The sequence below is a fragment of the Calonectris borealis genome, chromosome 10, assembly GCF_964195595.1.
Source record: "Calonectris borealis chromosome 10, bCalBor7.hap1.2, whole genome shotgun sequence".
In the NCBI taxonomy this organism is placed as follows: domain Eukaryota; kingdom Metazoa; phylum Chordata; class Aves; order Procellariiformes; family Procellariidae; genus Calonectris; species Calonectris borealis.
Genome location: NC_134321.1, coordinates 16,802,800 through 16,824,328, shown reverse-complemented (window position 1 = coordinate 16,824,328; position 21,529 = coordinate 16,802,800). Strand labels below are relative to the sequence as shown.

The 21,529-nt window shown below is 44.6% G+C and overlaps 1 protein-coding gene and 1 long non-coding RNA gene across 7 annotated transcripts in view; one reads left to right on the top strand and one right to left on the bottom strand.

Moving 5' to 3' along the window:
* The window catches only part of RHOA (ras homolog family member A), a 27,500-nt gene extending 9,709 nt beyond the window's left edge, over positions 1-17,791 (top strand). For 2 of the 4 annotated variants that reach the window (XM_075159169.1, XM_075159168.1), the window contains 4 exons: positions 8,995-9,152; positions 11,947-12,067; positions 15,399-15,529; positions 16,527-17,791. In XM_075159169.1, the coding sequence (XP_075015270.1) occupies positions 8,997-9,152; positions 11,947-12,067; positions 15,399-15,529; positions 16,527-16,700 (582 nt within the window). In that variant the 5' untranslated portion in view covers positions 8,995-8,996 and the 3' untranslated portion in view covers positions 16,701-17,791. Of the gene's footprint in view, positions 1-3,099; positions 3,184-7,446; positions 7,533-8,994; positions 9,153-11,946; positions 12,068-15,398; positions 15,530-16,526 lie in introns of those variants that run through there. The other 2 variants (XM_075159166.1, XM_075159167.1) reach the window with 2 other exon arrangements.
* Positions 5,501-21,529, bottom strand: LOC142086286 (uncharacterized). 3 transcript variants are annotated; one of them, XR_012675053.1, is made up of 4 exons: positions 19,682-21,518; positions 18,005-19,492; positions 10,040-17,631; positions 5,501-7,507 (listed from the first exon to the last, which is right to left on the bottom strand). It is a non-coding gene; the product is annotated as an uncharacterized LOC142086286 (long non-coding RNA). The 3 variants fall into 3 exon arrangements; XR_012675054.1 differs by lacking the exon at positions 5,501-7,507 and having other exon boundaries at positions 16,313-17,631; positions 18,005-18,612; positions 19,682-21,513; XR_012675055.1 differs by lacking the exons at positions 5,501-7,507; positions 18,005-19,492 and having other exon boundaries at positions 16,313-17,631; positions 19,682-21,529.

Below are 21,529 nucleotides of genomic sequence, written 5' to 3'. Positions count from 1 at the left end.
TGCTCTGAGGCATCGTTCCTGTAAGGCACCAGCAGGTGGGCTGTATAGGGAGGGAGAGCAAAGCAAAATGTTTTGCTCTTTCCTCTGGTGGTTAGAAATCAAGAAAATTTCTCAAAATCCAAAGCAATTTTCTTCTCTGAGAGTCAGATGAATTGTATGTTATTATACAGGATTTATCCTGAAGAGGAAAGCAAGGGCAAAGGCTGTAATTTGATAGGATGAATCCAGCTTTGAGACTTCACATGATATCTCAGATTAGACATACTACGTCTGCATGACACACAACACGGATCTAGTACTGACTGTCGATTCAGGTTTCCTCAAAAACTTTGCACTGGCAGGCTTTATGCTGGATGAGATATCTTCTGCCCTATCGCAGCCATCATAGAAGCAGCGTAAACAACACACTGAGTGCTTAACTGAAATGCATTGTATGCCCATGCCTATTAAACACCAGTTGTGTACTTTTGGATAACTCTTTATGACTGTATAAAATTCATCAGTCATTAAGGGTTCACCGGGGCTGGCACTGAACCAACGTTATTAAGATCTAAGGTAGTTAAGCTGACGCTGCTTCCAGTTCTGGTGATGTGGTACAAAGAGGCTTGAGCTGGTTATTTGTGGAGTTAGCTGAGACCTGGTGAGGTTTATCAGCTAGGGTTGTAACACAGCTATACTGCTCCCCATTTAAAGCTGGCTCTGGAAAGGTACAGCTATGTTTGCAAAGCACTTTTCCCAAACTAGTAAAACTTGCCAGGCTTGAGCATGGTTAACACACAGTCTGAATAAACTTCTAGCAGAAAGCTGAGCGCTCTGCTCACCCTGTCCAAGGACCTTCCTGAAGGAAGGTCCAGTATTTTATCCCATTGGATACTATGCTGACCTTCTGTGTCATTTTTTTCAATTGTACTTCAATCTTATAATAGAAAATTTCTGTTTCACTGTGGTTTACATTTAATGTGCGATGTCAGTAGCCTGCCCTGTGCTTTGCCAGCTTTGGGACTTTTTTCAAGTGTTAAATTTCATATGTAACCCTCCAAAAAAACCCTGGCAGATATCTTTTTCTTACCAACTGCTCCGACATAGCACTGTAGTTGGAAATAGGTCTATTTTGCAGTACTGTCAAACTGCTTTATGTGCTGGATGCTGTAAGGAATATGAATATAGTTGTTTCCCAAAGGCCTTGTTAGCAATGCTTTAAATAATGTGGCTTATCAGTTTATGAATGCAAGAGTCCACAGGCAAATTTGCACAAAATTAAGTAAATTTCAGTTGTTGAAATAAGCTGTGTTGACTCTCTTCTTTATAGTGGCGACTGCATTCATGTTTTTAGTGTTTGTATTCCAACGGCTTGTAGTTGAACTGTATTTCTACCCCAGTAATACTTGATTTCAAGTAGTACATGGTACCAAACGAGCATGATCACTCTGAGCACGGAGTTCGTCTTTACTTTCAGTGCAGCTGTACAGATTATTTTTATTCTGGATGTCTTCAGAAAGAAAGACAATAAATAAGTGGTCACTTGCAGCATGTTTTGGTGTATGTAGTTCTTCCAGGATCTTTTAGGAACCCTGTAGCAGAAGCATGGGTCGTATCTAACTCCTTTATGTGATTGAATCACCTTTTTTCTTTTTTAATTTTTTTCTTACTCTCATTGCAGTCCCATGGCTGTTTGCTACCCATTTTGCTATTTCTGTAAGAGGTGAATTGGGGGCGTAGTTTCCTTTACTTCACAACTATTGCTATTTAAGAGCATAGCCCATCCTGTATGGGTTATGTGGAAAAAAATAGCATGGTAGCACACCTAGGCTTATGTATGCTCAAAGGAGCTGATTTAAGGTAGCATGAATAGCATTTCAACAGCAAACTACAATGTTGCTGGCATTTGTTTATACATACTTTCAATGCTAAAAAGCATAGTGGGGGAAAAAAATTACAAAATTTATAATTGCTGACATTTTCCATTGGGACTTCAACGGAGGAGAAGGTTGAGACACTTGCCTCCTGTTGGCAATTAAACAGCTGGGAGATGTGGGAATCCTGGATTCTGCTCTAGAGGAGCGTGGATTTGAGCAGTTACATCGTTCTGCCATCCTCCTCCTGGCCTGTTTGCCTGCCCCCTCCCCATTCTCGGCTCATGGTCTTTGGACTGTTTCCCCCACCCAAATGCTCCGTATTCAATCTCAGTTTCTTCACGGTCTGTATACAGCTGCCCTAAAAGCAAGCCTATTTGCTTTTGGGCTGATCTGCTTTCTGCTCCAAACTGTTTTGGTAGTTCTCAGTTTTGATGCCAGACTTTGCTAAACAGCCAGAAGAAAACTGTGGGAAAAACCTGCTCATCCATGTCCTCTTCATCACTGGAGTCTTTGGGGAAACTCATTCCTTCTCCCCCTCAAACTTGATCAAAAGTGAGTATATTTTAAGAGTAAATTCAGGTCCTGGTGCAGAGGCAGTTCTCCCCTGTGGTAGGTAGAGGGCAGGGCTTGTCTGGTTGGGATGGGGGTCACTTGAGTAGGGCTTCATCTTCCGGTCCCTCAGCCTCGCTCGTGTTCCTCCTCCTGGGCTGACTGAGTGAAGGGGGCTATGAAGCAAGTGAGAAGAGTGCCAGGCTGGAATTCATGCAAGAGCAAACTGTTCAAGTGCTGAGTGTGGAGAAGTCAGTAGCAAAGCAGTCTTTACAAGATTTCAAAACCCTTGCTTTCCAACACTTTGGTTTTAAGGACTTGAGCAAGATTAAGTGGGAAAGAATTTAAAGGATGTTTCCCCTCAGCATCAGAAATATCATTAATGCTCCCACCGAACTGCTTTTGCTGAGTTCTTGTTAACATATGCAGTAATCTAGATATTTTTTGACAAAACTGTGCATTATATAAGGGATCTGCCTATATGGCATAGCAGGCAGTATAAAGTTGGTAGTAGTTGATTGGTAATTGAAATGAAATCTAGTCGGGATACCTATGTGATGGTAAAGGGCTGTTTCTTCCACCTTATTACTTTTTCCAGGATGAGATCCAGAGCGAGACAGGCAAACCTGGCATGTTTGTTACCAGCTTATCCAACTTCAGAATATCAACTGCGTGTCCACAATCCTCACTCGTGCTGTGTGGCCTTGGGATTTGCCAGGAGAGGAGGCACTGAAAATGTTGTTCCTTGGAAAAATAAATAGCATGCTGAAGAGAAGAGGCAAATTCCATTGCAGTAAACAATAATACTTGAAGGGGGGAGTACATTTAAAATATGGAGAAAACTATTTTCCCCATTTCTTATTCTTCTGGAGTATTTGCTAGATTCTCTTAACAAGCAGGGCTTTATGCTGCGTGAGTCTTGGAGCGTCACTGCACGTAGAAATAGCAGCCTCATGTAACACGGATATTAGTGTGGCAGCTCCCAGCAAACAGGAGCTCCTTGTGTTGTAACCTCCTGTGATGTTAGTGGGATTGAGTAAACGATGTCTAAAGCTCTTGTAATACCTGTGAAAGGCACTGGCCTAGGTTGAGGAAATGTCATAATTGAATCTCTTCCATTCAGATGAGTCACTTGAGTCATGTTGTGAGAGTTTCCACTTTGAATCTAGCGGACTAGCTGGTTTTAAGAATCCTATAAATGCAAAGGTGGGAAGAGTGGTTCATTTAAGAGTAGGAAAAATTGCAGATCTGTCGTCTTGCTGCAGAAGATGGCACAGATTCCCCTAGAAGATCACTGCAGCCATTCTGTTACACTATTTGGGATAGAATATTTCTTGCTCAGTGTTCTGTGTGCATCGTCAGTGATGCTGTTCCAGCAGCTTTCTGGATTTATTGGTCTCTCCCTGCTCTATGCATTGCGTAAAAGGATGAATGTGTAGTGCCTGTGTTCAGTTACAGGGAGGTAGTGGTAGCTTGGACTCGGTCTGTTTGTAATATCCTCTTAAGTAGTTCATATAGGTTTTTTTACCTCTAAATGTAGACACATACTCACTGGTGACAGGCTGTATTACAGCAAATACTAACTTGCGTGCAACATAAGCACCGTACATCTTAAATGAAACTTTTTAGGCTAGCAAAGTGCTGTTTGATTCCTGTCAAAACATACTGCTGGTCCAAATTTGATATATTTCCAGGCTTCAGAATACTTGATTAAGAAAACCAGAGCATGTCAAAATGCAGCAGAAAGACCCGACTGCTGTGAACGCTGTTAGTGCTGTCCTTGTGGTCTGCACCACTAAGATGTAGCTCCATTCTAAACAATCAATTTTTTTCTCTATTGTACTATGGAGATGTTGCTTTTCTGACTATTTGCCAGACCTAAAAATCCCTTACAGCTACCCACTGGATAGAAATTTTAACTAAAAATAATTAGCTAAAAGATGCTGATCTGTACACTGAATTCTCTAGGTTAGGAGATTATCATTGTAAATATGCTTAATGCACGGATTACAGGATGCTGTTGCCGTGGCCAGATATCTGCTAAAATTTGAAGAACAAATATGGGGGTTTTGGACATGTAGCACCACTAGAACAATTTCCATACGCATGGAGACCTTCAGTGATACAGTCAAGATGACTCCATCATGACAAGAAAGCTGGGTGCAGGCCCAACAGCAGTGTTCCATCCTTGAGCATCCACACGTTGAAGAGAGTGAAGTATATTGTTCTGGCAGCAAGTAAGGGTTCAACCTCACCACTAGAGAAGAAGTTTCAAGTACCATAAAGCTGTAAAGTTCGTAACCACTAATGTCAGGAAGAAACAAGCGGTTGCGATGTTTGGTCACTTCCTTCCGAGGCTGATGGCGGGGTCTGTTCAGTGATCAGACCTGACATCCTGAGGCGTCTCTGTCTACCCAGCATTTAGAATCTGAGCTGTTTCTGAAAATTTGTTGAGGTCCATAAACAAACTAGCCTCGGCCTGTGCTGCATGCCCAGGGCAACGCTTGAGGTAAGCAAATCAAAAACAACTCCTAGGGCTTTGGAGGCAAGTGAAAGCTTCAAGGATAGAAGTGGTGATCTTTGCATCCTGAATTGAATTTTATACACACATTTGTTCCAAGGACATTATGCAGAGGGAATTCTTCTGTGGTAAGCTCTGGAAGGTGAAACTGAGGTAAAAAAGGTGAGGATGCCATAGGTCACCAAGAAGAGGTGAGGTGGCTGAGGCTTCTTGTGAGCATCTTGGCAGGATCCTCTAGAAGTTGGTGATCAGGGGATTTTAATTACCTAGATGTTCGATGTACTAGATGGAAGGGACTGTTCGGCAGGTTTGAGATGTCCTGGTGACCGACCTGCACATAAAACTGTGAGCAGGGCAGAGTCTTACGGGGCGGATCCTAAGCAGTGGGAAGGAAGTGGTTGAGCATACACTGCTGAAGGGCACCTTGATTGACAGAGCGGTCTTCCACGTTGGGTCCAAATAATGTCAGCAGATCTCAGGAAAGATTCAGACAGGGAGAGTTTTGCGGTAGGCTTTTCTCAGGAAAGAGATACTGAGATCGAATAAAACTCCTGAAATAATTTTTTTTATATATATATATATATAACATTCTAGCTGATTTTTTTTGGGACGGGTTCGTAGAAAGCACTACATTAAATGATGATTTTTTTACAGAATTGCAGTTTTCTTGTAGACCTTAGGCATGAGTATGTAGAAGGCCAAAGCATAAAATGAGATTCAACTGGCAAGGAACACTTTAAAAAAAAATCTAGAGTGACGGAAGTATTTAGAGGAAGATAAAGGAAGAGTTGATCTGATAATCCACAGAAAAAGACAGTTATCCATAGGTGATGCCCAAAAGGTCACCTACCCTAGGTGCTATTGCAGGTAAGACAAGTGATCAAGGGCCAGAGCCCCAGCCGCTAGCGCAGAAGGGAGAAGGAGGGAGGATGCTGAGGAAGGACAGGTTATCCCATTCCGTCATCCACCTACTTTGTCTCCAGTGTGGTTTCATCAGTGACCTAGATAATTATCTGGGAGTCATGATTATTAAACTTCCATCTGAGAAAGGCTATGATTAAGCTGGAGGACAGAACTAGAACTTGGAGGTAGAATAAAACATCAGTCAGAGGAAGGGTAAATAAAAGCATGACAGTAGAACATTCAGCTCTCTGAATAGAGAGCAACTTACTATGTAGCAGCCCTAATGAAAAAGATCTGGGAGTTATCATGAATTAAAAGCTGAATGTATCAACAGTGTTGTCTTCTGGGGAGGGAAAAAGAAAAAAAAAAAGACATACACTTCAGTATGGTATTTAAGCAACAGTACATCCTGGAAGATCAATAAAATAGCCCTTCAGCTCTAGTTCATGTTGGTAAAGCCCTAGGTGAAATACTGGATTCAGCTTTTGGGCTCCGTGCTTTGGTAAATTTCTGCCAATTGGACTGTGCCCAGAAGGGAGCGAGAGGAAAGTCTAGGAAATATGATTTACAGAGAAGGCTTGAATAAACTGGAATTGTTTTGCCTGAAGAGAGACTAAACGAGGGCATGTATTCTCAACTGCGCTAGGGAAAGGGAATACTCTATTCTCTTATGCCCATGACAAATAGGATAAACAGTAGTGGGCTTACATTACATCAAAGAACGTTGAGGATACACACTGGGGGAAATTTTCTCATAGTAAATATTGTGGAGCAGAGGAGTAGACGGCTTCAGAAGTTTTGTAGGACTCAGCGTTTCAGTTTTTAAGGGCAGATTAGACAAAGCTGACAGTAGGTAGAACTTGTAAGTTCTTGACTTGGTACAGAGGACAGATGATTTCCAGTTCTGTAAAAATCAAATATTACCATTGCTAGAAAGTATTCAGAACCATCTAAAACCACTGAAAGAAAACCTTTTTAAAGCTTGGATCATTTTAAACCTTCCGCAAGTGTAAAAATAATCCCAAATCCCTAAGGTAAATAACTTGAATGTGTGGACATATATATTCACAAGGTGAAAGAAGCTCATTTTAGAGATAGATTTGGATTACTTAAGCAGTTGTGTCTGACAAAGCTGTGCTCTACAAGTCCGTGAGCTGCTTGATGGGCTGAAATGGTCCTTCTCTGTTTGCACCTGGAGCAGAAGTACAGGATCTCTGTAATATCCACTGCTTCTTCACCACCAATAGTATTAAAGGTTGCTTTTAGATGACTAGTTTTACCTTTTTACGTAGTTTTGTAAGGCAAGAGAAGAGGCGGAAAGGAGAAAACATTTTTACTATGTCTTTTAATTCTCTTCTATGCTTCTTCGAGCCCTTCTCTCCTCACCAGCAGCCCTAGTCATCCTCACAGAGCTTTGTACTGGGATTGTCATGGCAAAAGTTAATCACAAGGGTGCTCCCTCTGTGGTATTTTGGTCATGCGATGGGTAGGTATTATGGTGGCGTTGCTGTTTGCTCCATTTCCAGGAAGCTTCACGGGATGACTAAGCAGCTTCCCCGGGAGTGCCTTCATGTTATGGAGAAGAAAGTAGTTATGGGTCTGTCCTCATTCCAGTCCCTCGTAGCCAGGTCCCTCCCTAAATCTCTGGCTTGTTCCTGCAATGGTCACAAATAAATGCCTAGGAAAAAGAAAGAAGAGAGCAGGTACATATATAGTGCTTCCCAAAGTACTCTCTCAGCCTCAAAGTACTTTTACTATGGGGATTTTCTAAGGCAGATGTGGTTTCTGCATTCTTTAACTCACTCAGGAAGCTTTTTTCCGTGTACTTGCCCAGTCTCCTTTAGGCCTCTATAATATAATTTCTTGTGTCCACAACATCCTCTTGTTGGAGTTCCCAAGGCCCAAGACCTTCTGGTGGGCTCGAACCCTTTTCTACTATATTTGTATTGCCCCCCTTGCATTTGTTTGTGGGAAGTTATGATGAATAATCTGTCCTTATCCATACTATTTGGGCCACTTGTGACTTTGTAGAAATTTGCCAAATCCAACACAATCATCTCTTTCAGTCCCACTCTGACTCTAGGCTTTCATTAAACCTATTCAAGCTTTCATAACGTCTTTTTGAGGCTAAAGTTGCATGTGAGCAAGCCACGGTTTTGGACGGTGGTCCTATCATTGTTCTGTTCCCTTCCTAGCAGTTCTTGCTGTTTGATTTTGTTCTTTTTGACTGCTACCAAGCTCATGTTTCCAGGAACTTGATACTTGACCCAAGATTTTGCTCATGAAGTGTGATCATCAGCTTAGAGCCCCATGTCTTACATTTGAAGTTTGGACAATTTTTCTCCTTGTGTGCATTATTAGATATATATTTACAGTGAACTATCTGGAATAACTTCATATCGTTAACAAACCGTCAGATCACTGTTCACACTGGTTTCTGTGTTGCCAATATCAATACATTGAAGAGCAGAGATCTGTGTGGAGCACCACGGTGGTGTTTCCCTCCGTGTCCCCCCATTACTTAATGTAGGCTGATAGGAGGCAAAATAACCTGATAACAGCTATGTCCAGGAAAGCAGATTGAGTGGGATGTGTACTTCCAAAATCCTTTGCAGTGTGGTAGTTGTAATTCGAGGAACAGGCTGGTTACCTTGAGATCCTTCTGTTGGTGCTCTGACGTGGCAGCAGAGTGCTCCTCAGGCCAGCTGGCTTCCACACAGCTTCTGGCACTTTGTAGTTAAGACAGCTCAGCGTGACGAGAAAATGTTACTGCCCTCGAACTGAAGCATCTCTTATTCAATTACCTAAAAGACATTTTTCAGAAGGTGCTCTAGGACAGTGCTGCTTGCTCACTCACTATCTCTGGACATTCCTAGCTCAACCTTTAGAATAGGTAAAGAAATGCAAAACCAGGCTGGTCTGCTCTCCTTTCTATTATTTTTGCACCCAGTGGTTCACCAGTGTGTTGACAAGTCCTGGGAAATGCTTTTCTCAGAAGGATGGGGATTTGAACTCGTGTGATTCCAAATACCTGTCAGTGTCTCTAATGGACATGTAGACCCAATTTAAAAGTTCTTTAATTTGAAACTTAGTGGTTGTTAATTATTAGCATCTCAGTTAAAAGCTGCAGCGGAAGAATTAATAAGTTGTCGTTTTGTTTTTCAGCTATGGCAGCCATTCGAAAAAAGCTGGTTATAGTGGGTGATGGTGCCTGTGGAAAGACCTGTCTGCTGATTGTATTTAGCAAAGACCAGTTCCCTGAAGTGTATGTTCCCACCGTCTTTGAAAATTATGTAGCAGATATTGAAGTGGATGGAAAGCAGGTATGTGTACACTTCTGTAACGGTCAAAATGGACTTGCATTTATTCAGAATAGCATGGAGATCTCTACACTTCTTTAATAAGTGGTTAGTACACATGCTTAGTGCTTATGTTGTAGTTCCTGTGGAAAAAACATTGCCCTTGCTAGAACCTGCTCCTACCCAATGTCTCTTTAACAACCTATTTCTAACCTTACACATGTTGAGATTTTAAAAAACATACAGTTATTCCAAGTAAAATGTTGCAGTAGGTGGGAGGGAATGGGGCAATTCAAAGACATGCCTACATGCTGAGGACACTGGGCTACTCGCCTTTGGAATTGCATAGTGGAGTCCCTGTTCTGATGGGGACCTGGGGTTGTGATTCACAAAGACGAGTTCCTGGAGAGAGTCTTTTTTCATACTCACTCCTGACAACGTGCAGGATCTTCTTCAGAAGAGATGACTGACAGGCTTCAAAGGGATTCGACTTTTGTAGCGTACACAAGCATCATCTGTCCTACTTGCCTGAAGGAATGCAATTCTTAGCAGCCAAGCGTACCCACAGCTCACTAAGCTTCATTTTAATTTGTACTTCAGTAAATTAATCATTAAAATATTTCATTTTAGTTTTAAATATTTTGGAAATCAGTTTTCAGTCTCTGTGACCTCTGAGGCCTTTTGTTTGCCCAACAAGCAAACATGCCAGACACCTGCTCCAGGAGGCAGTTCTCAGAAGGCTGCTCTCTGAACGCCTTCTGCATTTATATCACGCAAGGTAGTTTGTGATGTGTAAAATTGTCACTTTCCAGGATACTCCGGAAGCACACAAAGCAGAAACTTTGCACCTTGAAAGCTCAACTGTGTTCAAACCCTTTTAGGCAGCCACGGCATATGTCTTATTTTCTTACCGTAACCACACAGAGCTGACCTCTGCCGTGGGTCCTCATGTCAAGCATGTTTTTGATGCTGACGCTGCTGAGCTTCCCTGTCTCGCCCCTTGCTTTGACGTGTGCCTTTGCTCTGGGTTCAGGTGCAGCCAGAACGTCTTTCAGTCAGTTCTAGTTCAGATGCAGTGACAGATTGATTGAAACTGCTCAGTTTCGATCCTGATTTGAGCAAAAACTTTTTGAGCTAGTTTTGGGCTTTATGTTGAATTCGATTTCCTACTGTTACAGGCATGGATTATTTATGGTTTTAGTCATGATAGTTCATGCTATTTGAGTCTAAAAAGAGCTTTTCTCTCCCATGATATGAATGGATAAAAAAAAAATTTACTTTTAGACTTAACATTAGAAGATATTTTCCCCTCAGGTGACAGTTTCTGCAGTTTCTATATTGTATCTTAGACTCTATGGACTATTGTTTAAAATATGTATGATATCAATTTCTCTCTCTTATCACCTAGACAAACTTCCTCATTCCCTTCTGCCTGAATCTCTGCATCTCTCAATGGGTTGAACAGAGTTGTGCCCTATCAGCTGTATGCAGCTGGTACCTAAATAAAAATTGCATGAGCAGCTTGAGCAGTGCATTTTCTGTTGTGGAAATGTCAGCTGAATTTTTTGAATCTAACCACTTTGTCTTCTGAAAACTTGATTACAAAAGTTCATAGGAGAGCAGTGTTTAAGACTGTTCTGTTTGACAGCTGCTTACATCTGTCTTCCTGGAAAAGCATTACCAGAAATGTTCAGAAGCCATGTGAAGACAAAACAGCGATGGTACAAGATGTGTTCTTTTAGGTAGAGCAAAGGAGCTGATTTCAGTGTCATGTGAGGGAACCCTCAACAGACATCTCTGTAAAAAAAATACGAACGTTTGCCACAAAATCCACATTTGCAAAGGCAAATGCAGAGGTGACTCTGAGAGGAGTATTTCTGACTGAAATACAGAAGAATTTTTTTGTATATGCATGCAACTAAAGCTTTGAATGTTCACAGTTTAACCAGACAGTTGCATTGCATGTTCAAGCTCACATTTGGGTGCCAGTTCTGCCCATTTATCTTTGTCTGAGCTGCTGTGGACTTTTTTCCTGTAATTTTTGAATGTAAGAGCTTAAACAAGAAGGAACCCTTTCCATTGCAAGGGCAGATGCGTCAAAGAATCTCAAGCAAGAGTATACCTTAAGAGCTTGATTCTAGTTTTTAAATTTCCTAGTTTAAACATTGGCTATTCCTTTTACAGTTTTAAACAACCCTATTGGGATGTTCTCCCCTAGCTCCACCATAAGTAGAAATATTGAGAACATTAGCTACTTTACTCAGTTTTTAGTAACAAGAAGCTTTACACACAAATCAGCTTTATTTCAAAGCAAATTACAAGTGTAAATGTCTGCTGTGATGGAGTTTTAATGAATTTGTGCACAAGTAAGTACAATCTTGACATTTCTTAGTCACTACAGGTTCCAGCTGTAAATTAATTGAAAATGTGCATAATCCTAAAAGCATATACTTATAAAGTCCACTTTCACTGAAAACTGGTTTTTCTGGAATGCTTATCAGAGAGATTCCCAGCCCTTTGGAGCCGATTCCCTTTGATTCTTCTGTCTTGCTTTTCTGCTGGTAGCTTTTATGTCCTTTCAGAGAATTGACACTGGTCATGGATATAAAGAAAATTCTCATAAGACGCAATAAATTGAATTTTGGAGTTATGGAACATAAAATTTCTAATAGTTCTCCTGTTAAAGCTGTTTGTCTTGTAGTCTTCTCCTTTTGAGTGGTGTTAACTGAAATATTTTATCTACTTGTCTTGGGTTACTAGCTTCTGAATTAAAACTTCCCTGGTGATCTAGCTAACTGCCGTGATCTTTCTTCTGCAGGTTGAGTTGGCTTTGTGGGATACAGCAGGACAAGAAGACTATGATCGACTTAGACCGCTTTCTTATCCAGATACTGATGTTATACTTATGTGTTTTTCAATTGATAGTCCTGATAGTTTAGGTAAGTAGATCACTAACTGAATCAGAACTACGTCTCTGTGTCACTGTATTCCCCTTGGAAATCGTGCTGTAAAATATATTTTCATGTGCTGTAATGATTGAGAGCATTCCTAATTTCAAAATTCATACTGGTTTGAATGTATAGTTTTCAGACATTAGGATCTTATTCTTCAACAATGCTGAGTGGCATTTTGTAAGCCTCAGCGGCATGCTGTGTTTACCCAGGGCTCTGCTGCGTAATTTGAGCAACACGTAGCGGGGAGGCAGCTCCCTGGCCTAGATCAGCACCCCCAACCCGGCAGCGTTGTCTGGTGGGCCAAGGCAGCGTGCTGGTGGGCTCGTCCCGTGGGAGGTGCTGCCTTGGTGACCCCAAGCAAGCAGGAAGGCTGTAGCTGCACTCTGCTGTGTCCGGGAGCCCTGTGAGTACATAAGGTGTCCGCCGTGTGGCATGGCCCACCCAAGGTTTGATTTTATTTTACTTTTTTTTAAATTTCTCCTTGAAAATTGCAGGTTCTTACACACTCGAGACCACACTATAGCCAGGAAAATAGAGTAACTTCCTTTCTGTGTAAATGGGAAAGCTAGCTTTTGCTAGCTTTTTCATCCCTTCCACCATCCTCATCCCCTCCTTTTATTCAAGAGAGATCAGCTTGAAACACTCTGAGTTATTAATCCCAAATAGCCTGGGGGTTTTTGCTCTCTGCTTGGTGGGCGAAAAACATGAGCAGGAGGGGGGCCTTGCACTGAAAGGGGGGTCGCTCTCTCACTGGTGAAAATGATCAAAGGCTGGAGATTTATACTCTCCTAGTCTGCTTTCCAGTGACTGACATCTGCTTGTGATGGAGAAAATGAGAATAAAAGTGTTGCCTGATTTATGATCTCTGAGCTCCAAAAACATACATTTCAAAAATCTGTGTATTAGATAGGCACCTCTTCTGCGTGGAGTCCAAGACTGAAATCTTCACTGATTGATTTATAAATCTGATGCGTAGATATCGATGTATTTGATCTTACAAAGACGTTTTTGAAGAGGGTAAGGAGCAGGAGATAGAGGTACTCTTATTTCTAAGACTCTTAAGACTGTCTAAGTCTCTGGAACTTTGATTTCTGTCCCTTTAAAATGGTAATCACTCCACTGCAGTCTCCTAAACAAATACATCGTGGTAGCACTTTCTTAAACAAGTGAATTTCTGTAAAAATTCCTTTATCTACTTCTCACCAGTGGAATTTGTTCACTAGTGGCTATTTGTGAGGTTTCTTATTGGAATGCAGATAATGGTAAGGTAGATCTTTAGGCACATCAATTCTGTGTCTGTGTGTGTACTACCAGCCGTACTCTGACAAGAACCTTCTGTACAGTGACTGACTGCTACTTGCTTGTAACTGCTCAAAATTATGTCCCTGCATCGGGCAGCTCCTAGCCAGGAAAAGTGAGAGACCCCTCTGCTTTGTCTATTAACGAGAGGTGTCAAATTATTTTAACTGGTGCTCATAAATGGGATACCAGTTCTCCCTTAAATGTATTAAACCACTGAATCCTTTGGAGTTTGCTGCTGCCAGGGTGATCACGATCACTGCAAGCTGTCCTTAGAGAGGCTTTTTTACTACACCACTGATCTATCTTACGGATGAACCCTGCCTCCCAGAGTTGTCTTAGGAAAAAACGAGAATGAGACAAAAAGGATCCAGGAAGCACAGAAATGCAGTTAATGGAAGGATTAGTCCTGAACGCAGCTACCACAACGGTTGAAAAATATTATTCCTGCTGCAATTCACAGAAGGTTTGAGTAAATGACCAAACAAAATACTCCTTAAGATGTTACAGTGGCGTTACACGTTCCGTCCGACTGGGGTCATGTTTTGTAGCTGCTCAGTCTCATTTCTTGCCTTGCCTCTGAAGGGTAGCAGCCGTTGAACGGGCAGTTGGGTGTGAAAGCGTCTTTTTAGAAAAATCAGTGCCAGCTTGATATCTGGGAAATCCTGATCTCTCTCTTCGTCACTTCCACCTGATCCTGTGTTTAGAGACATCTTGCGTTGTCTTTGTCTCTCTCCAAAACAATGTGAGGTTTAGTGGGCAGCGGTGCTGCGGTCGTGCCTGGTGTGGCTGTCAGCAGCTACGTGCAAGGTTTGAGCTGTGCCCGCTTCTCCCGCGCGTGCTGCTCCCCTGGCACCGGAGAGCTAACTGCCCTCCCCTCCCGGGAGGCGAGAGGGGTTACTGACCCCTGAGGCGGGGGGAGAGGGGTTCCGTTAAGTCAAGTCTGATCCTGGCCGTTTTTTCCCCCCTTCCTGCTGGCCAGTATCGGGGCGCCTGCGTCCTGGGAGCCGTGGAGGGAGCACGGGGCTGCCACATGGCTCTTCAGGTGTGCGGCGTCTGGAGGCCGGCACCCCCTGAGCGCTCCAGGTGCAGAATTGCTGTTTTGGCTGTAGTGCAAAAACTGGCTTCAAAATGCTTGTCTAAGTTGTTCTTTCAAGCAAGAAAACAATGCCATAATAGTTAATGTCTCTTCAAAAGCTGAATGGAATTCCGTGAAGATAAAAAGGGGTTATGTAGCCTGCAGGTACATCCACTGGTGAATCTCAGATGTCTGAGAGCTTCTGAAAGCAAAGCCGAATGTTTTGGGCTGCTCAACACTTCCTGCTATGTAGGATTTATCAAGGTTTTGCTTTCAAAAGCCCTCAAGTCTTCCATTTGCAGCTCCATTTAAAAAAAAGTCATGTAGGGAAGTTATGTTAGGAGGAAAAAGTTTCTTGTATATGAGCACAAATGCATTTGCTGCAGATAGGGAGAAATGGCAAATCTGCAGATTACTTGCACAAAGTCTTTGTTTCTGTGCATCTGTAATTAGTGTATAGAACAACATTTCTGCTACAGTTAATGGGAGAGTTCGGAGTGGTTGTTTGATGTAGCTTTTTGAAAGGAAGAAGTGATGTAAAAACTTATGCTTCAGGGTTGTGCCCGTCTTTAGCTTCCAGAGATAAATAAAATGTTTCTCTTGAAGCAAAATATTCCATAACACTCTACTTCAGAATTCTGCATGCTGTTCTTTGAAGTACCTTATGCTAACCCTTGTCAAGTAGCTACTGAGAGACGTAGAGAAGCCAAGAGTTTAGGTGTCCTTCAGCCTCAAAATTACCGTAGACAGGCTTGTCTTTTTTGTTAATACCAGAACAGGTCCATTTACTTCCCAAATTAAGAGTAGAAAAAAGGGCATCAGTGTGGATTAGCAAGCTAAAACCACTCACGCAGCAGATAAAAGCTTTAAAATAAAACTCTCCCCAGAAGCGGGTTTTAGTACAGTCATACTTCTTTTTTTTTTCTTTTCTTTTTTCAGAAAACATCCCAGAGAAGTGGACCCCGGAGGTGAAGCATTTCTGCCCCAACGTGCCTATCATCTTGGTAGGAAACAAGAAGGACCTGAGGAATGACGAGCACACAAGACGAGAGCTGGCCAAAATGAAGCAGGCAGGTTCCTTTCTGATAGTCTTACAATAAATGAAGAAAGCGAATAGTGGTTGCACCAGAGCATTAAATGGGCATCCGCAGCTTGCTGCCAGCTTCTATGGGTTGCATAATGAAGACTTACCCATGACAAAAACCAGAAAGTATATATTACCTTTAATTGAGTGTTTCTTTTTTCATATTTGGAGATTTAATTTTTAGAAAAAGGCGTTCTCAACAATGAAAATGGCTACATTGGGTTACTAACGGTCAGCTGCTCTCCGTGCTGGAGAGCTGGATCCCTGAGGTAGAAAGGAATTAATTGGGAGACATCAACACGTCAAGTGCGTGCACACTCGAGTTGTTCTTTGTTTTGTATGTTCAGTACGTGAAAGGAAACAGTTCTGTTGGTAGGTGTTTTGAGGTGATAACCGGAGGTGCCGTAGCTCATTCCTGAGCCTATCCCTAGGTTCCATTTTCAGATCGTGTCTGAAACCCCCAGCTTGGGTGTGGGACTGCAGATATTCTGCTCTGTCCTGGAATTTCTGCTCGTGTTGCACAATATTTGTTTTTATACAAAGACTGAGGCATTAATTTTGGGATTTGTTCATAGGCTTTTGTTACAATTGTGGCAACGGGTTGCATCAATGTTTCCTCTGAAATAAGCAATCTTTTGCTCAAGTTTCAAAGGGTCTTGCGGCCTTTAAGCTCAGAGGTGTTAGAGAACTGATCGTGCCCTCAAGCATTGGCGCAGTGTGCGAACATACACCCCGTCTGTGTAATCCAGGCTGAGGTGCATGCTGCATCTTGAGAAAATTAGCAAATTTTATTTCAAATCTGCCTTTATTATTTACAGGATTGCTCTCAAGGGGGCAATTAATTATTAATTACCCAATTAATTATGTGCATTTAATCCAGAAATTCCTTTGCTTTTGCTGGGAAGCTGGGTGGGAGAGGGAAGACGGGTGCACGTCGGTGTGGCTTTGGATTGTTCTCACCTGTTGCTTCTGTGCTGTTACAGGAGCCTGTCAAACCTGAAGAAGGAAGAGATATGGCAAACCGCATTGGTGCATTTGGGTATATGGAGTGTTCGGCAAAGACCAAAGACGGTGTGAGGGAGGTTTTTGAAATGGCCACTAGAGCTGCTTTGCAAGCCCGGCGTGGCAAGAAAAAGTCCGGGTGCCTTCTCTTATAAGTGTGGCCAGAGGAAGATGGCCAAAGCAGCACCCTGCACTTGAGTAATTTTGAAGTGCTGTTTATTAATCTTAGTGTATGATTACTGGCCTTTTTCATTATCTATAATTTACTTAAGAGATTTAAAAATCGAGTCATCTTGCTACCAGTATTTAGAAGCCAACCATGATTTTTATAACAATCTGCATCAAATTCATCTGTGCACCCAAGGTTAACCTCAACATTCCTCTAACAAACCTTTTCTGCACTCACAGGATATGCCAGGCGCTAATTGAAGACAATTCTCTATCTTCTTTCTTCTCTCTAGAAAGAGAAAAAGCTGTCAACACAGAGGATTGGTCTGTAACTACTTTATAACTAACGTCCTATTCTAATTGAGTACAACAGTTACATGGCTGTATGTGGAATCAAGCGTAGCTTCAGTGCTATCACATTTAGGAAGATCTGATTTTCATGGCTCAGTGGTGTAAAACATTAGTTTGAAAATGTGATCACTCTGAAATGACCAAGTCCCATTCAGCTAAGGAAAAGTGAGGGTTCTGTGGTTTCATGTTAGTTACCTTTTAGTTACTGTGTAATTAGTGCCAGTTTAAATGTATGTTACCAAAAATAAATCTATTTACCCCAGCTTAGATGTAGTATTTTTTGTATAATTGGATTTCCTAATACTGTTACTTGTAACCTCTGCGTTAAGGTGTTCTGGGTTTTTTAAGAAACTGTATTTGAAAATAAAGTCCGATGGAAAGCAGCTGATCCTCTTCCCCTGTTCATTTGTAAGAGTCTGACCCATTTGAATGATTTGAGTGGTCTGCACACCCAGGAGGAGTTTTTTCCATGACGTGCCGTAGGGATGAGAAAAGACAGCCTGCTCACACTCAAAGCTTCTGAACTGTTCAGTTGCCTTAAGTTCATTGCTGGACCCAGTTTCAAAACTAAAAAAAAATGAAACTTTTTGTGTAAGTTTGGTTACCATGTAGTGATCAGACTCCTAACCTGTGAACTTCTTGCTGTTCTGCAGCCGACTAAACTCTTTCTGTATTTTCATTTTTCCAACAACTAATAGAATAAAGGCAGTTTTCTAAGCTCCCTGTATCCTGGTGTCTGTATTCCTCACTCTGGGTTTTTGGCCCAGCGTCTGACAGCCTGAATCAGAAATACCTTTTTTGATACAGCTGTGATAGGATTCGCTGAGCAGTTGCAAGTGCTTTAATACTCATTTTTGTTTCCCAGCAAGTGATGCCCAGCCGCTGCTCGCAGCAGTTCCCGAACACTGCAGCAGAGCAGAGGTGGAATCCTTTGCCCTGCCTGGCCCCTGCAGTGAGCGGCAAAGCTTCCCAGGAGCTTCTTTTGATACTCAAACCAGATGAGAGTACATCCGTCGAGTTGAATTTGTCATCTTGAGCATGGGAATAGACGAGCAGGAGGAGGTTATGTAGGAGGGGAGTGTAGGAAGAAGGGAGAAGTTGCTGTAGAAGCATGCGATGGCATACAGCGTGCTGGTCTGCACTGTCATATACCCCAGGCGCTGCACTGGAGCACGTATGAGATGTTGCGCATGGCAAGACGTTTGCCGTGCCGTTTTCATGAGGGACGCCTTCAAGCGCTGCAACGAGGGATGGGCTCGAGGTATGGGCCGTTGTGCTGCACCTACGCTGGAGAGCAGGTTGTGCTTCTGCTGGGTGAGAAATGGTAGGGAGCAGCCGTGCACCTCCACGCCTGCGCTGGTGTTTACAGCAGCTGCTGTTGAGCTGGGGGGCTCTGCCCGCAGGGCTGGGCAGGAGGGAGTCCAGTTGCTGATGACAATCCGTGTACGTGAGCACCTAGCTGCACCCAAGTTACATCCTAAAAAATGCCAATGCCACTTTGTTTTCTTTTTTTTTTTCTTTTATGGACAATGTTCCTGATTCCTTTTCCTGCAACAAAGGAGAAATGGACCTGGCCTGAGGCCATGGGCGTGCCCCGTACCTCTGGTCCTTGTCCTCCCTCTGCAGCCACAGACACCCCAGCGTGAAGCGTCTGGCCAGCCCGGCGGTGGCGATGGCACCCGCCCCAGCCTGCCCTCCTTCCTCTCCTGGGTTCCCGTTCCCCACCCGTGTGGGGGTGACGGGGTTGAGCGCAGCAGGAAGCTCCCAGCTGCAGCTGCGGGGCTGCTCGTGAGGATTTCATTCTCTGCCCTGTTAACAAGCTTGCTCGCTCCTCTGCAGTTCCCTTTTTTGGGGTTTTGTTGTTGTTGGGCGGTTTGGGGGGGTGGTTGCAGTTGAGCAAAACGGGTTTTTCAGTCTTGCGGAGCCGCTGGGTTGCAGTTCTGTATGGTCATAGTTACAGAGCAGGTCTTCAGCCGCAGGGGGTTTGAGTAAGGTCTGCATGTTCTCCAGACCCAGCTCGTGGGTTCTGTATCTACTGATGCGTTTCCACCCAGGAGTGATTGTTATCCCAGTTTTAATCTCGGCTCTTGTTAACCTACAGCACCACCTCCCCACCTCTGTGTTGTCCACCCGCTGGCGCGAGGTTTCCAGGCCTGGCCTGCCTTTCTCCAAGTTCAGACATGTTGGTAAGTCCGCGTCTCCCGTTTATGACCAGAAGCTCCAGCTCCCTCTCCTTGTCCCTTGCACCACTGGCATCAGAGCAGAAGCCTGCTTAGGAGCGCGTGGTTATTAAATTATCAATCCTTCTCAGCCTTCCTGCTTTCGAGGGCTGGCAACCTGGCTCCCTTCGGGTTCCCGTCGCATCTGTCACCTCTGGAGGCCACCTTTGTTCTGGATGAAACTGAGGACGCAGACAGCCAGACCAGACCTGGGAAATGAGAGCTCAGCGCTGACGGAGAGCGATCCAGCCAGGCAAGGAGCGGCGAAAGGGGCAGGGGAAAAGCTAGGAGCCCAGGGCCAGCCCCCTGGCCGGGGGAGGCAGTTTGGTACCAGGAGTGGGGGCAAGACATAAGCAGCAGGCGGGAAGGTGTGTTTTGCCACCTTTGCGATTACTCACCTCTGTTGCTGTTAAACAGCAATCTTCCGATCTCGCAGGACAACCGTCCCTTGTCACACAGCTCAAAAGGGGTCCCCTGAGCCCATCTAGTCCCGCGGGAGCTCCTGGCACTCCTCTGGATCCAAGTTCAGCTGGCTTCACAGAGCGTGTCCAGGCACAGGGCACAGCTCCGAGCCAACAAAAAGTTCAACTCACTCGGTTTCCTTAAAACTCGCTCATTAAGGAAGGGAAAGCCCTAACCTGCTCCTGTCTGAAAAGGGCAAGGCCCCAGAAGTAAACTCCCTACTTCAGATGAAATCCCCAGGTCCAGCCTGAGCAAGCGTCAAGAGTGGCAGCAGAGAGCTGCCTCTGTGGCACTGCCCTAGAGGTCACCCCTGAAGAGAAATTCCTCTTCTTCAAACCACCGTGGCTCACCGTGCCCAAGAGGCGGATGAGGAGCCTGCGTGGACTGTAACCGTCAGTTTACTCAAGAGCAAACGTGGGTCACGTGCCGCTGCTTGTCCCGTCAGCCATTTCCCAACTGCTCTGGTCTCTCTGGGGACACTTGTCGTGGCTCCTGCTATCAGTGCTGCGGCACGCTGCAAAAACTGCAGGTCCCTGAAGATGCAAGATAACCAGGCGAGTTCCCAAAACTTGCCACCACCAGGAACTATTCTAGTTCCCAGTCGCAGGGGCAGGTGCCGAGAGTGGCCCAAAGCAGAACCCCCGGATCCTGCGGTCACCTGGGAACCCAGACCAGAGGTGGCCTGTTAGTGACAGCTGGCGTTTCGTGACGAGTCCCCGATACCCAGCGTGAAAGAGAAGAGAGAGCAGTGGAGGGGGCCCTGGGCACATCCCCCCGCGCTCCGGGGCCCGGGCTGCCTTGGCTGGGGGCCAGGGCTGATAAGCAGCTGCCTGACCTCGGGGCTGTTGTGAATGGAGCTCACTCGGCGCAAACGCTGGCGGGAGCCTCGGCAGGGGCTCCCTGCTTCCCCGTGGGAGCTGTGCTGAAGCTGAGGCCCTTGCTCTTGGTCCCTGCCGAGGTGCGCTGCCCCACGGGCCCTGTTGGGACCGACCATGGACGTCACCTCGAGGCCTGACCGTGGACCTGCCTCTCCACAGCGTGCTCTGGAGGAGGGCGACCTTTCAGCGCAAAGACCCGCGGGGGAGCGGCTGGGCCGCGCTGCCTGGCCTGGGTACGGGCAACCGTCAGCGTAGTTCGCTTAGGGCTGCCCTGAATCCACGAGAAAAAGAGCAGTCGCTACTGCGTGATTTAAATCTCCCTAAAACAGGCCAAAGCAAGAAATGGAAAAATCAGGGATGGGGAAAAGCAACTGCTGAAGTAAAGGGAGGCTTTACCAGCCTCAGAGGTGGAAAAATTATAAAAGGAGACTGAAGAAGGGAATTTGTGGCCCCTCCTGGACCGCAGTGTTTTGGGTTCAGGGTACCTCCTGTTCGTGGTGCACAAACTGAAGGCATTTCTCTCCCAAAAGCCGCTCTCGTTGGCAGTAGTGTCCTTGGAGGATGCTGCAGGCCCTGGTGCTGTGCTGCACCATCTCCGTGCTCGGATGGTCCCGTTACCACACAGGTTTTAGCTTCTGGGACCACTTTGTGTTTTGCTGATTTTCCACAGCATTTCTGGCAATCGGTGACGCCTCCCCGTGTATTACCCCTGGATGTGTAAGCATTTAGTTGATCAGAAAAACGCCAAGCCTTTCCGTGAAGATGGGACAAAGGCAGGGACGCAGCTGAGCACGGCAGCGCCGGTACCCTCGGCTGGCTGCTGAGCCGCCCGCCCCTACAGCCTCTCCGGGCCTCGCCGAGCCCCCGCGGAACGGGGCTGCCGGGGGGGGCACAGTGGCGGAAGCG